We start from the raw sequence: 12,502 nt of genomic DNA on the forward strand, positions 1-12,502 counted from the left end.
CGAGGCCCGAAGGGAGCCGAGGCCCGAAGGGAGCCGCGAGGGGCCGCTGGTGCCGCCCCCGGGGTGCGATGGTAAAATGACCCAGGCGGGGAAGAAGAAGAAGCGCGCCGTGAACCGCAGCATCATGCTGGCCAAGAAGATCATCATTAAGGACGGCGGGACGGTGAGGCCGGGGGGCGCGGGGCGGCCCGGGGACGGCTGTCGGCGGCGGCGGGCCCCGGGCTGCGTGGCGGTGCGGGGGCCGGCCCTGGAGGGGCAGGGCCCGGTCCGGCAGGGGTGGGTGGGCCCGCGGGCCTCGGGCGGCCGCGCCTGTGTCGATCGCGGTGCCCTCACGGCCGCCGCAACCCCGATGGTCGCGCTCGGCAGCCCGGGCCGGTGTCCGCGGGGCGGCTGCCCCAGAACACCTGTGAGCGCGTCGGGCCGCTTTGCTCCGCCCGTAAGCGCAGTTCGCTCCTCGTGTGGGCCGGGTTTTGGGTCTGGGAGCGAGTGCGGCCTCAGGCGCCGGGCCCGGGGCACGGCGGGTCGTTAGGGCCGGCCGAGGTGAGCGGGGCATGGCCGAGCCCACCCTCGCCGAGCGCGGCTCCCGTGAGCGGCGGCTGCGGGTGCGGGGCTGCCCGCGGGGCAGGGAGCGCTGTCCCCGCGGTGCCCGTGGTCAGACAGAACCGGCCCGAGAGGGGGACAGACACCAGCGCCGGAGCAGTTCCGCAAAGGGCGCCTGGGAGAAAGGCTTTGCGGTTCTTCCCACTGTTTTGCTTCCTCGTAAATACATAAATTCGAAAAAGAAATGAAGTTGTTAAGTGTTTTGACTGCTGGAGCTTGGAGTTGGTTTGGGTGTGTTTTCTGTTTTTTTTTTTTTTTTTTTTGTTTGGTTGGTTTTTTTTTTTTTTTTTTTTTTTTTTTTTTTTTGGGTTTTTTTTTTGGTATCGATGCGTGCCATTATTTCCAATGTATCATTGCCCCTGGATTTTTTCCGCTGTGTAACACTATGTAGCTTCGATGCACCCTGTTCTAAATGCAGTGGCTTTATTTCAAATAAAGAGACGTCTTGACAGACTAAATTGCTGATGGCCCTTCAGTTTGTCTTTTTGGAACAATAATGGAGAAGAGGCAGGTGTGCGAGTCACTATACTTGTTCATCGAAGTGGCCAACTGGCTGGATTACTGAAGTGTTAGGAAGCAAAATTAATTCAGGTATTGGTTGTTGGTGTTTTCCAGGATGTTTCTGCTGTTTTTAAAGATAGAAAGGTATGAGATTACCTTGTCCAGATGTTAAATGGAAATATTTTAGATTAAGTAATACAAGCAGAGTAAATGTCACTCAGTGGACATGGTGCTTCTTAATTTCTCACGGAGTATCATTGAGTAAGATGCAGTGTGTTTCCAAGCGTCCCTAACCTCTCAACTTTAACTTCCTTTTGCCAAGAGAGGAGAAAGTATGTTACAATGAACTGCATTCTGTGATACTTTTGGTACATCATTCAGTGCCACCGGTTTCAAAAGCGGAGTGCCAACTCCCACGAGTTCTGTATTAATTTAGTTTTTGGAAATCACGTAAAAATGAGCCATAAGCATTAGATGAAGGTATGTAGGCAACAAAAACTTCAACTTGTGATACTTTCTGCCTTCAAATAAATGTTGGGGAAAATATTTGTCTTAAATACATATTTTTAAGTTAGGAAGTTTGATATAAGAGTGTTCTTTATAGCAACAGCAGAAACTTTGTGCATGCAATTTTTAAATATTTTCTGGAATGTTCAGTTGGCCTTCAGTGTCCTCAGCTGCTTCATTCATTACCCAGTGTGGTGTGTGGCATTGTGGGAAACAGGTACCTGAAAATGGCCCCCTGAAGTGTCTTCAGTGTTTCCCACTGGCAAACCAGTAATTAATCAAGCATCTTTGTGCACACTGTCCAGCCTGATTGGTTTATTTTGGAACTGTTTGACATCAGACCAAATTGTGTGAGCCAGAATGGGTAATGTACAGATGGTTAATGAGGCAGTGGCACAGGCAGAAAGCGTTTCTGATTGGAAACAAAACAAAAAAAAAACCCCAAACAAGCAAAAAGGAAAACCCACCCATTGTTTCTGCAAAGCCTCTCTTCCCACTGCAGTTTCTGCTGGGTCTCCATGACAAGGCAGTGGGTGGTGCAGGAGCTTGGGTTGGTGCTTGGTGATATTTTTGTGTTTTTCTATTTGCAGCTTTAGTAGCTGTATCACAGAAAGAATGTGTAATGGTGTGTTGTACTCAAGTGTGTGTTGTCAGATTTCACCAAAGGAGAGGCAGTAACACCAGTGATGTGGTTTCATAGAATCACAAATGGTTTGGGTTGGAAGAGACTTTAAAGATCATCTATTTCCAACCCCTGCCATGGGCAAGGACACCTCCCATAGACCTGGTTGCTCAAAATCCCATCTGGCCTGCCGCTGAGCACTTCCAGGGGTGGGGCAGCCACAACTTCTGTTTCAACACTTCTTTTTCCCCAACAATTTTAATTTTTCCTTCCTATATGGATTCATTTTATGTATGATGATGCATTTTTTAAGCAGTCATGAAATGAATTAGAGATTTGAACTTCATTTGGTACTTTTTTCCTTTTCACCAGAGGAGCAGCAGCTGTGGTCTTACACACAATACCTTTGTTGCTTTTATGGTTTTTCTGTTTTGTCAGATGTGTGTTCTTGGGCTTGCCTAGCATGTACACTTCTTATCACTGGCATGACTGACAGTACAAAGTGTTTGATTAAAGGCATCTTCTCTATAACCAGAGGAAAAGGCATTCTTGGAGCCCTGTTTGTGCAGCAGGTTTAGCCAGGCACAAATGTGCTCTGCTCTGGCTGCTGGTGACAGAGGAAGGTTGCTGTTACTGTGATCGGAACATCTCAGTCCCAGCTTGTTCACACAAGGGCTCTGCATCTTTCCTTTCCAGGTCTGGGGCCTTCTGCTTCAGTTGCACTTGTGCCATTGCACTACACTGTGTTGGCCCGTTAGGAAAGCACAGGGGGCAGGTTTGTTTGTGGGGCTGGGCACCCAGCACCTGCACTGTACCTGTGGGCTCTGAGTGCCTCAGGCTGGCTCTGAAACCTTGGGGACTGAATGCTTGCAATGTGTCTTAATACACTGCACTGTAACTGCTTATCCTCCCCTTGCTCTCTCACCTCAGAAGCACCCCTGCTGCTTGATAGTTGCCACCACCTTTAAAAATTATTATAGTGGTGAGGATCTAAATGTGACTAAATGACTCCTTTTTTTACAGATAAGAACAAATAACAGTACCTGTGATAAGTGAGCGCTAGCAACAGGAAAGCAGGGAAGTTGCACCATAGTGATCTAAGTGTCACTTCTGCTTGTTATTGTCAGCGTGTTGGAAAGCTCTGTGGGTGTTGCTCACAGCTGGGTGACATGACAGGGGACAGCAGTGACCCACCTGAGCCTCCAAAGGCAGCAGCAGTTCCCCTGTGCAGAGCAGCCACTGCTCTCGTGCTGCTGTTTGGCTTTGTGCAGGTGGTCTTGGAGCTGCCCGGAGCTGGACAAAGGCAGCACGGGCACAGATGGAGTCACTCGTGTTTGCTGGGAATGGGGGAGCTCTGACCCCCACGCTGGGAGGGCTGGGATGGTTTGTGACACCTCCCTCACTGTCTGTCAGGCCTGGGGGGTCACCAGCCAGCAATATGACAGGAACCTGGGGGCTGTCAGAGTGAACCTGATTTCATGAGACTGAGTCAAACAGCTAACATTGATATTGCAGTTTGTGCAGAGCTGGATAAATTTTTAACCCAAAGCTAAAATAAGGATTGTGGGTGGAAAGGGAAAGGAATTGTGGGAAGAGAGGATAATTATAGCCACTCTCTGTACCTACAAAGACTGTTAATTTACATCCTTGGGAGAGTGGGCAGAAAAAACAGCAGAAATATCAGTATGGTATGTCTGTATTTACTGAAGAGGGCTTGGGAAAGAAAAATAGCGCAGTGCTGAGATGCTTTGTATTTCACCTTTTACAGACTGTTATGGTTACTTTTGAAAATTATCTTATTGATTAATTAAAAATTATCTTATTATCTTATTTAGCAGTAGGAGTGATTAGGCAGTGAGGTTTTCTGTATTTATTTCCTACATTTGTTCAGTAAGATTTTTTTTTCTATGTTGGAAATATTGGAATCTAGAAAGAAAAGCTAGGTATGGCTGCATAAATCTCCTAATAAAAGAATGACTCCAGTATTACCTAACTGCAACTTAAAATTGTGTAGTATTTGAGGCTGGAAGGCACCTCCAACATCACTAATCCAACTGCCCCAGTCTCTTACCCCAGACAGGATCAGCTGGAGCAGTTTGCTCAGGGCTGTGTCTAGTGGGGTTTGGAGGTTGGCAGCTCCACACTTCACTGAGCAGCCTTTTTCAGGAAGGGTTGCTGTTCTGAGGTTCAAGTGTAATTTCTTGTATTTCAGTATGTGCCTGCAGTCCTGTCACCGACACCTCTGAGAAGAGTCTGGTTCTTGTATTTACTCCTCCATCAGCTGCTTACACACATTGATAAAATCCCAGTGAGCCTTCTTGGGAAGCAGCTGAGGTCCTTCACCTGTGTGTGTGCTCAGTGTAAATGCCAGGTCAGATCACATCAGGGCCACTCTGTTAGTAACTCACCTTTGCACAAAAGCAGCAAAGCAGATGTTAAGGCAGCACTTCTAAGTTGAAAGAGCACATAGGAAATTTCTGAGGAGTTATTCATACTGCTTTAATATGAGAATAATTAGTGAACCCTATCCTTAATTTGCAAATATTGAACTGTGGCATGTTGTTTGACAGCATTTACAGAGTCTACGAGATGAGCAGGTTTTCCCACCCATTCTCTTTTTGTTCTCTTCAAAAGCTGCTCCTGATTCCACTAAATCACTGAGAATTTCAAGTTTCTTTTGTCAGATCTTTTATCTGCATCTCTTCCTGCGTTTGAAGCACACTGTAGCTGATAGGCCTGCACTCAGTATTTGGGAAGTGATCAGTGTTGATCCTGAGATTTGCTTCTGATGTTCATGATTTTAGTTTCTTTCCTGGTTTAGAGCTGTTTTGTGTGGAGCAGTGGTGCCTTTTAGTAACAGAAGAGCTGTTTGATAGGCTGGGTAGTGAGACTTGGGATAGCTGAGTGTGAGCGCTGCATGGAAACTTGGTTCCATGTGGCTTTGTGTCCGTGTGTACACTTAAGCACTTTTCTCAAGGAAAACTAACTAGTTGTCTGAAGAAGAGTCTCTTTTCCTGTGACATCCTTTTTTCCCAGATTGGCAGTGTTAGTGGTTTATGTTTGAAGGATTCTGCAGAGTAAGAGTAGGACACTTTAGGACATTAGCATCAAAGGATTAAAAAAATGAGGTTTATTCCATACCAGTTAGTTGGGTAACTATTCCCAAGTTTTGAATCCTGTTTCATTATTAATTGTTCTGTTTATAGTGTTCAGATGCATTTCTCATGGCTCTAATAGATGATCAGATGTTTTAATCGCCTGTCTTTTCTCCTATTTCAGCCTCAAGGAATTGGTTCACCCAGTGTCTACCATGCTGTTATCGTGATCTTCTTGGAGTTTTTTGCCTGGGGACTCCTGACAGCTCCCACTTTAGTGGTAGGTGATCCTTAGGAGCTTTTTCTCACTGTATGGGAGGTGGGACAATTACTGCAAAGGCATTACTGAGCATCTTCTAAATTACATGAAATGAAAATTACATATCACTGAGCTGCTCTGTTGTGCAAGTGAAAAGTTCCATATTTTTAGGTGGTATCAGAAATTTCATTTATTTCACTGTAGCAGTGTAATGTTGTAGCACAGCTGTTTACATGCAAGTCTGCTAACACTCAAGCTTACATATAAATAGTTTCTGATTGAAATTATCTTTCCTTTCAAGATACCATAAAATATTGGCATATTACAAATGTAAGGACAAAAATACACTTGAAATATGGTAACCAGTTACACCAGTCTGTTACACCAGTCAAAGCATCCCCATGATTGGTGAAACAGCCCTACCAATGTGTTTGTATCAAGGTACTTTCTCATGTAGTTGGTTGCTTTTAATTTGGATTTAATTTGTGAGTGATGTATGATGACAAATTGAAAGGAGTGAAGGCTTAAAAATCTCCCAAGCCAGCTCCACTTTAAAAGCAGTCTTGGTGCTGCTCTGAAAGCCGATGTTACCCATCAGCAGTGTCTGGGGTATGAACTGCACATTGTCACTGAATGGAATCCCTCTCATCTAAACACAAATCAGACTGAGACAGCTGCATTTCTGGATTCTACTCACCAAAGTGAGAGCCACTCCAGGATGGTGGCATCTCTCCTCTGTCTCTCCCCAGTCCCCAGCAGATGACACAGTAGCATTTGGAGAATCTGGTCAGAGATAATTTTCTAGGTTCTCTATGGTATATTTATATTTCAGGCACTGAAATCTCAAAATGCCTTCCATGCAAATTAAAGACTTGTCACATTATTTGTGGTTTGCCCTTTTTTCTTCTATTTTTTCCTCTGTATTCTATGAAAAATAAAAAAACTGCTGTGCATCCTAAAGTTGGATGTATCATGAGCAATATATGTAGTTCATATTGTGTAAATGACTGTATTCATGTTTCCTCTCCAGGTTTTGCATGAAACCTTCCCAAAACATACATTTCTAATGAATGGTCTAATTCAAGGAGTAAAGGTAAGTTGACAGAAGTTAATCACAAGCACAACTTAAAGTGAATGGTGGGAGGAATGTAGAAATAACTGCCAACTGAGAGAAACAGTCAAGAGGTTTTTCAATATGGCTTTCACAGCATGAATAAAATGGAACTAAATTACTGCTGAAAGTGCAAATGTGCCTCTTTTTACTTTTAGTAAGGTATTGACTTGGTCTGTATCTACTGTCTGGGTTCAGCAAATAAAAAGGTAGTTCCTTAATCCCAAATGATGCATATGGTGCTGAAAGTGGATAATTTTTCACTTGGAGTTTGTTGCTCCAGTAAACTATAAAGCACAGTTCATGAGACTGCTTGTATGACTGGATCATCTGCATTTTGAATTTTGTGTAGCTCTGAGATAATAGATCTCAAGTTTTATGTAGTCAGACGTTAGATAGAAGATCAGTGATGCTTGGCCACATTGCCTTTGGTGCATTGCACTGTAGTAGTTGGGTTGAATGGAACCAGAGCCCGGGCTGCTCTCAGGCTGTGCTGTGGTCAGCTACCCTGAGTCTGAGCTCTCAGTTCTGACTTCCCATGTTTTGTTTCATCAGGGCTTACTGTCGTTCCTCAGTGCCCCACTCATAGGTGCCCTGTCTGATGTGTGGGGACGAAAGTCCTTCTTGCTGCTAACAGTATTTTTCACCTGTGCACCAATACCACTAATGAAGATCAGCCCATGGTTAGTAAATTGTTTCATGCCAGATTGGCTGTTGTTTTCCAAGGTTGCTATCTAATGCTTGTTTGTGTAGCATTGTGATAAAATGTTCTTTTGTGCTTCATGGAAGGTTGAGGCTTTTGTATTATTTCTCTGCAAAGCTGGGGGAACAGTCAACCTGAAGCAGCTGCCATAGGCCAAAAGCCTTGGTCAGAATTTCAGCAGCTGCTGATTTTGATCTGTGTGCTGTAAGCCCAACGTCCAGCACATCTGCCAAAGCTGGAGAACACTGTCCAGTGAACTGTGTAGGTCTGGATTGTGGCCACAGCTCTCACCCAGCTACCAGCCAGTGACACTGAAATCAAAACCTTACCTAATGTGGGTGCATGAGGTCACCATTTGTAAGGTACAATGTTGCAGCACTTTTACACTTTTGTTTCTCAAATTCTAAAATCGACCAGCTTTCATGCTGTGTGCACCCTACTGACCTGGTAACTGGCTGGAACACTGCCCAGGTAGGGCAGGAGTCAGAGCCCTGGGCTTGCTCCTGAGCCATGCTGTTCTGAGGGTGGAACAGCAGTGGCACAGCCTGCACTGACACAGGCCAGTGCCAGCAGCCCAGGCACCTCCGTCAGCCTTTCCTGTTTCCTCTCTGATCACACAGCCTGCTCATCTCTCTTCAGAAGGAGCTTGTTTTCTAAGTGTACATTAAGGCTTCCAATGCCAAGTGCTAGTGTCTATACATACAGATATGGCTAATGTGGAGGCCTTTCAATGACCAGGTTCTCAAAATACTGGGGTTCCTAATTTGCTTTGGGTCATAGACCAGTTAAGTTTAGTAGTATTTAATCACAGCAGCTTTTTGTAGATGTTACAAAATCGTGCTGCTTGTACTTGGTGCGCATCTGTGTTACACAGTTCTATCAAGACACAGTGACATTGGCTTTATCCAAGATTATCTCAATAAATTGTCAAGATAGGTTGGACAAGGTGATTTACTGTTTAACTGCACTTGGATTGAATAGACTGTTTCTGTTTAGTTGTTCTAATCTTTTTTATCATGTTCTTAGGTGGTACTTCGCTGTAATCTCCGTGTCTGGAGTTTTTGCAGTAACATTTTCTGTAGTTTTTGCATATGTAGCAGACATAACCCAAGAACATGAGAGGAGCATGGCCTATGGTTTGGTATGTATTGTTTGGACTCTTTTCCTATGGTATTCAGTACTAAGCCCTTCAGTTTGTAGTGCTTTTCAAAGCTGTGGCTTTGTTTCTTCTGTGGCAAGTTGATTTTAATTTAGAGTCAGTTTTTTCTGTTTAATTGTTCTTGTCATCCAGTCTCTATCTCTTGAATATTCTACTTCTAAATGAAACAAAACATGGCCTTGTCAGAAGCTGTCATGCCTGTCTTAAGCGCTGTTATCAGTCTTAATGGTGTAATTTGAGGAGCTTTAGTTATTCCTGTATTGTTGCCCACTCTGGTACTACTCTGTCATTGTTTCAGAAGTCTCACCTTTTGTTCTGGAAGTGCCATTGTGTGATACTGGACTGCCCCTGCCTGTGTTTCCTCTTCTGAGCTGCAGTTCAGAACAAACATAGCTGAGTTACTTGTCTGGTTGAAGTTCTTACAACTCACCTCTGTTTCCCTGTTATCTCCTGATAGCCCGTCAGGTCCCAGGAGCCTTGACAGCCTCAGGTTATTATGGATTAGAAAAATCATTTGTTAAGTTACAGAATCCATTACCATTCAGCAGGAAGAGCTGAAAGCAATGGATATAGAACTAAATAGTTTCTTTGTGCCTGTACACATCAGGGATTGAGATATGCTGAGAAAGTTCTTTCAGTTTTTAAGTTAATACCTTTCACAAGGCCAGCTGATTAACTGACAACTACTGAGTTGGATTAACCAGCATATTACATTTAATATACCCTTTATACAGGTGCTTTGTTTTTTAACAGACATTGCCTATTTCACTAATATGAAGATTAAATATACCTCATTGCTTCCCAGAGGTATCAGCAGAATCTGCAGTTAATTAAACCTAATTGTCAGTACATGCAAGAGTGCTGTGAGACTCACATTGCTGTGCAGTTATCAGAAAATCTTTTGTAAAAAATTGTGATTGTCTAAAACGCACAGCTGCTCCCACATAGGCATAGGAAAGAGGTTACTTTTAATCACTGTGTGATTATAGTGGTTAGGCTTCTGACAAGGAGGAAATGTGGGCAATAACGCTGCTGACTTGTCTCACTGCAAATCTTACCAGCTGTTATTTATTTCAGGTTTCAGCAACTTTTGCAGCAAGTTTAGTCACCAGCCCTGCTATCGGTGCCTACCTTGGCCGAGCGTACGGCGACAGCCTGGTGGTGGTGCTGGCTACAGCAATTGCCTTGCTGGACATTTGCTTCATCCTTGTTGCTGTGCCGGAATCACTGCCAGAGAAGATGAGGCCAGCGTCCTGGGGAGCACCCATTTCATGGGAACAGGCTGACCCCTTTGCAGTAAGCTACTTAAATTGGGAAGATTTTGTTATTTGTAGATACTGAGCTTTGGACACAGGCAAGAGACTGAATTTACAATAGTTCAGGCTTGCAAAAGAAAGCCTTCAATTCCTTCAAGCTTGACCTTGCTTCACTGGTGATTCTTTTGCTGACAATCTTGCTAAACATACAGAGAATTCTTTGGTGGTGCTGCATAACAACTTCATTAATTGTCAGGCTTTTCAGAGCCCAGCTAGGGATGCTTTTTGGAAATAAAGGTGGAATGTTTTGTAATTCTTTTTTCTTGCCGCCGTAGTCCCTGAAGAAAGTCGGCCAGGACTCCATTGTGCTGCTAATCTGCATAACAGTCTTTCTTTCCTACCTCCCAGAGGCAGGCCAATATTCCAGCTTCTTCCTATACCTCAGACAGGTAATGTAACATTTTGGTATGAATTTGAACAGAAGTATATTTACAGGACTTAAGAAAGTTTTCAACATTACTGAACTAATATGGAAAATACAGGTAACTCATGTAATTTAGAAGCTCCCAGCGACTGATGTAAGTTCCTTTGTTGTTTTGTTTTTCTCTTTTAGGCAAAAAGACAGGAAAGTGATGAATGAGTTATAAAACAATTTCTTGTATTTTGTAATTATTTGCATTATTTTTGGACTATGAGGTTCAATATGTTAAACTGGTGTTATTTTTTGAGGGAACAATTTGATTGTTTTTTATTTATGCCCCTTTATTTTCATTTATTTGTTTGATGTAATGGAAAAAAAGACAAGGAACAGAATAATACTGGTCTTCTGCATTGTGTGTTCCCTCACTGGGGTTTGTGACATCATGACGCATGGTTTATGGTTAATAATCAAATTGCCTTTTTTTTAATATAGATAATGGGATTTTCATCTGAAAGTGTTGCAGCATTTATAGCAGTTCTTGGGATTCTTTCCATTATTGCACAGGTGAGTTATTGCTCTGTGTGTCATTGATTTGGCAAGCTAAAAAGAAGGAAGCACTGTGGAGAATGGAGAACACTGTGGTTCCATAAATGTAACTGAGCTTTTCTGTGTCTGTTTTTTTTCTAGATCTCTAGAAATTGTTTAAGACTCTAACTTAGATGAAAACACTTGGCAACAAGTGTTTGGTTCTTTAAGTGAAAACTAAATCCTTTGTGCATCAAAGAAGGGATGATGGTTTAATCATACAACTTGCTAAATGCTGCTCTTTTTTTTTTTTGGTAGAGGCAAATACTGCTTTTGAAGAACACTACTTTCAAATAATATTTCTGCATGTATTTGACTTTGAGAATAAAATGTTTTCAGGTGTTGTTTTTTTAATGCATTAACTCATCAGCTTACTTGTGTTTAACCTTTAAGAATGTTATTTTTCTGACATTTTTCTTTTGTCCTCTCTGTTAGACAATAGTGTTGAGTTTACTGATGCGGTCCATTGGAAATAAGAACACCATCCTGCTGGGCCTGGGGTTCCAGATACTGCAGCTGGCCTGGTATGGCTTTGGGTCAGAGCCGTGGTAAGCACATTTCCCTTTGCTTTGACTGATGCACGGCTGGTGTGCACTGCATCCCTTCTCCAAGGGTGCGAGTGCAGGAGAGCCAACCCAGCATCCCTGTGCTCCCAGGGCAGAGCTCCAGCCCAGAGCAGTGACTGCAGGCTGTGTTTTGCAGGATGATGTGGGCAGCCGGAGCTGTGGCTGCCATGTCCAGCATCACGTTCCCCGCTGTCAGCGCCCTGGTCTCACGAACTGCTGATGCTGACCAGCAGGGTAGGTTTGCTCCTGCTTCTTGGAATTCTAGTTGAGGAATACTGTGCAGACAGACATAATGGGGGCTGGGCTTAGTGCTCATCAGCCAGGCTGAGTCTTGGCAGGGCAGCCCAGATACCTGAGCTTAGGGCACCACATTAAATCCAAGCTGCTTAGAAGTTGCATTGTGTGTGTACCATGTACTTCTGCTGCAGAGGGAAAACTCAACAAAGCCTTACAGCTGCAAAACATTCAGCAAACTCAATGCACTGTTCCTCACTGTAGGAGGAACAGTGTGAGACAGTGTGCATATCCTGGCCTCTGAACTAGCTTAGCATGGCAGACACTGCCGCTCAAATATATGATAACGACAGGTTCTTTGTGCCCCTTGTTTACTGCTACCTGTAGTGCAACACCATTTGGAGCTTGCCTGCTTGCATTAGTTTCAAGTCAATTAAGGCATTAGAAATAGTTAATTATATATGAAGAACTATAGATAGAGAAGCACATGTATTTTATGTTTCCCAGGTGTTGTTCAAGGGATGATTACAGGAATCCGAGGCCTGTGTAATGGTTTGGGACCAGCGCTCTATGGTTTCATATTCTATATATTTCACGTTGAACTGAATGAACTGCCCATGCCCGAATCATCGTCAGGAGGTGGCGTGGTTACGCAATACCACTTACAACAGGTACGTTTCTTTTGTACTTACTGCTTCCAAAAGAAGAAGTTAGGAAGGGCTCTTGTGCTCATCACTTCTCCAGTTTGATGCTGTGGTACATTTTGTTAGGCTTACTGCAAATGGAAGGTGTAGAAAGAGGTTCCTAAGTCCCTCTAGGGGAGGGCTGCTTAGCTGATCTGTTTAATTGCATGCACCAGTTTAGTGTAATTTTCAAATAGCTA

General features: G+C 43.7%; 1 protein-coding gene across 1 annotated transcript in view; it reads left to right on the forward strand.

The window, feature by feature from the left end:
• Positions 1-12,502, forward strand: part of MFSD14A (major facilitator superfamily domain containing 14A) — a 14,187-nt gene continuing 1,685 nt past the window's right edge. The window contains exons 1-11 of the mRNA XM_030952983.1: positions 1-163; positions 5,510-5,605; positions 6,615-6,677; positions 7,251-7,378; positions 8,425-8,539; positions 9,635-9,853; positions 10,149-10,262; positions 10,727-10,798; positions 11,255-11,367; positions 11,522-11,619; positions 12,127-12,290. Coding sequence (XP_030808843.1) covers positions 77-163; positions 5,510-5,605; positions 6,615-6,677; positions 7,251-7,378; positions 8,425-8,539; positions 9,635-9,853; positions 10,149-10,262; positions 10,727-10,798; positions 11,255-11,367; positions 11,522-11,619; positions 12,127-12,290 — 1,269 coding nt within the window. The 5' untranslated portion in view covers positions 1-76. The remainder of the gene's footprint in view (positions 164-5,509; positions 5,606-6,614; positions 6,678-7,250; positions 7,379-8,424; positions 8,540-9,634; positions 9,854-10,148; positions 10,263-10,726; positions 10,799-11,254; positions 11,368-11,521; positions 11,620-12,126; positions 12,291-12,502) is intronic.

This window comes from Camarhynchus parvulus, chromosome 8 (assembly GCF_901933205.1).
Source record: "Camarhynchus parvulus chromosome 8, STF_HiC, whole genome shotgun sequence".
Classification (NCBI taxonomy): Eukaryota; Metazoa; Chordata; class Aves; order Passeriformes; family Thraupidae; genus Camarhynchus; species Camarhynchus parvulus.